Source organism: Eimeria necatrix, genomic scaffold, assembly GCF_000499385.1.
Source record: "Eimeria necatrix Houghton genomic scaffold, Enh_scaff1108, whole genome shotgun sequence".
NCBI classification, from domain to species: Eukaryota; Apicomplexa; class Conoidasida; order Eucoccidiorida; family Eimeriidae; genus Eimeria; species Eimeria necatrix.
The window spans coordinates 1-2500 of NW_013651899.1; the positions used below are offsets into that span (position 1 = coordinate 1).

General features: G+C 53.8%; 1 protein-coding gene across 1 annotated transcript in view; it reads right to left on the reverse strand.

Annotated features, from left to right (window-relative positions):
- Positions 1 to 796: 796 nt before the first annotated feature.
- Positions 797 to 2500, reverse strand: part of ENH_00003810 (PPR repeat-containing protein, putative) — a gene marked incomplete at both ends in the record, with an annotated part of 4013 nt that continues 2309 nt past the window's right edge. The window contains 3 exons of the mRNA XM_013578359.1: positions 797 to 1415; positions 1749 to 2110; positions 2320 to 2500. The exon at positions 2320 to 2500 is cut by the window's right edge and continues 2309 nt beyond it. Of these exons, the coding sequence (XP_013433813.1) occupies positions 797 to 1415; positions 1749 to 2110; positions 2320 to 2500 (1162 nt within the window). The remainder of the gene's footprint in view (positions 1416 to 1748; positions 2111 to 2319) is intronic.

Below are 2500 nucleotides of genomic sequence, written 5' to 3' on the forward strand. Positions count from 1 at the left end.
TGCTGCTGCTGCTGCTGCTGCTGCTGCTGCTGCTGCTGCTGCTGCTGCTGCTGCTGCTGCACCGGCAGCAAGCAAGCACACCGCCGCGGGGGGCGCGGTTTGCATGCAGCGGGGGAGCGGAAAGGGAAGGAGAATTAAATGTTTTTAATTGCAGTTGTGGAAAGAAAGAAATAAAGAAATAATAAAGAATTGCAAACGGAGCAGCAGCAACTCACCCTGTGGGGAGGCTGCTGCTGCTGCTGCTAGCAGCAGCAGCAGCAGCAGCAGCAGCAAATTAATTAAGAATAAACAAATTCAGATTTTTTATTAAATGCATTTAAGTTCTTTTAACTCGAATTTTATTCCAGAATTAGAAAGCCAGCTTTGTCTGAAGACCCCGCCGGCCGCAGCTGCTGCTGAGGGGCAGCAGCTCCGCCCGTCGGCCTTAACTCCGCAAAAGAATTAAAATAATAAAATAAAAGTTTAATTTGTTTAAATTTATAAATAAAAATTAGAAATAGAAATAAATAAAACCCAAACGAGCTCCCGAGAACGGCTGAGGAGGAGCGTGCGGCGATGCAAACTCCGCGTTTTCCCGATTTCCTCCGCCAATTTCGCCATTTAATCCTTCAACAAGCCATTTAAATGATAAACAATTCAATTATTAAACTATTTAATCCTTTAAATGGTTTGAAATCCTTTAAATGGTTCGTTCCGGAGTTGCTGAACGAGTCGCGAGAAACCGAGGTGTACAGACAGACAGCCGCGTGAGCTGCGCGTACACCGGAACTGCGCGGAGCTGCGGTGTACGTACACCTCAGACATCCAGCGTGTTGGGCGAAGGCCTGTCGTGGCGTTTGGCATATTCTTCTCCTCCTTTTTGTTTCTTTTTAATGAATTCACTCAGAGGAAGCCAGGGTTTAGGTTGTTTGTCCATTTTTTTGAAAAAGTGTTTTCGAATTTGCTGCTGCTCCGTTTCGCTGCTGCGCACGCTGGGCCTGCCCTGTCTGTACACCTCGAGTTCGTGCTCGTCGATCCGCGTCTGCAGCAGCTGCTGCTGCCGCTGCTGCTTGCTGTACTCCTCGTGCTGCTGCAGCAGCAGCAAGTTGCGCAGCAGCAAGTGCACCTCCGTCACCTGCCGCGCTGCAGCAGCTAGCTGGCTAGCTAGCTGTGGGGTGGGGTACACGCGGTGTATGTACATCTCCCGCAACACTTCTATTGTCCTTTCTCGAGACTGAGACAGCAGAGACACTTCGAGCGACAGCCGCAGCAGCGACGGACTCTGCGTCAAACAACGCTCCCCCTTCCTGCTGCTGCTGCTGCTGCTGCTGCTGCTGCTGCTGCTGCTGCTGCTGGTGCTGGGGCTGCCTTCCTTCTTGAGAAAGTCCCATAGGGCAAAGTACCTTCCGGGGTCTTTCAAGTCCGAGCCAAACATTCTGAATTACAAACCCCCACCAAACCCTAAACCCTCGCAAACCCTCGTGCAAAACCCTCCTGCTAAACCCTCACACACTCCGCCATAAACACTCGCAAACCCTAAAAAAGGGTTTCGAGCTCCACCGCACCATGTACTTAACCCCACCCTACACTTTCACGGAGGAACCCCCTCAAACCCTAAAACAGGGTTTTGGACTCCGCTGGCCACTGAAACCCTTCCCAGACCGTAAACCCTAAACCCCTCCCAGACCCCAAACCCTCCCCAAACCCCAAACCCTCGCCCCTCCCCCTCCCCACCCCAAACCCTAAACCCTAAACCCTAAACCCTAAACCCTAAAGCCTGCCTGAGGAGAATGGCGTAGGTCTGGTTGTTGGGTTTGAGTCCGAAGTCCTGGAAGTGGCGAAGCAGGTCAACTGCAAACTGGGGAAACTTGGAGTGTCTGTACACCTGAAGCAGCGCGTTGAGGGTGGAAGTGTGGGGTCTAAACCCTTGCATGCGCATGCACTGCAGCAAGTGCCAGCTGCAGCGGACGTTGCTGCTTCTTTCTTGCTGCGAAGCCCCCGGCAGCAAACTTGCTGCAGCAAACAGCAGCAGCAAACTCCGGTAGCTGCTGCTGCACAGTCTCACTCCTGCTGCTGCCATTTGCTGCACCACTCTCCGCGCTCTCGCCACGTCCCCCGCCGTCGCGCACGCCTGCCCCAAACCCCAAACCCCAAACCCCAAACCCTAAACCCTAAACCCTAAACCCTAAACCCTAAACCCTAAACCCTCCCCAACCCCCAAACGCTGGCTGCGCGCGTGGTTTTCGCGCGTTCGCGCGCCGTGGCGGTCCCGCGGGCGCTCTACGCTCTCGGCTCTCGGCCCTAGGGTTTAGGGTTTAGGGTTTAGGGTTTAGGGTTTACCTTGAGGAGGAGTTTGTAAACCCTCGGAGAAGCCGGCATGCCCTCCGCTTGCATCTGGTCGAAAACCCTAAAGGCCTCGCGGCAGTGGGACTTTGCTGCTGCGCATGCAGCAAGAAGTTCAGTGTAAGTGAGGTCTGTGGGGCGGACTTGGGACTGCAGCATGTCCTGCAGCAAAGCTGCT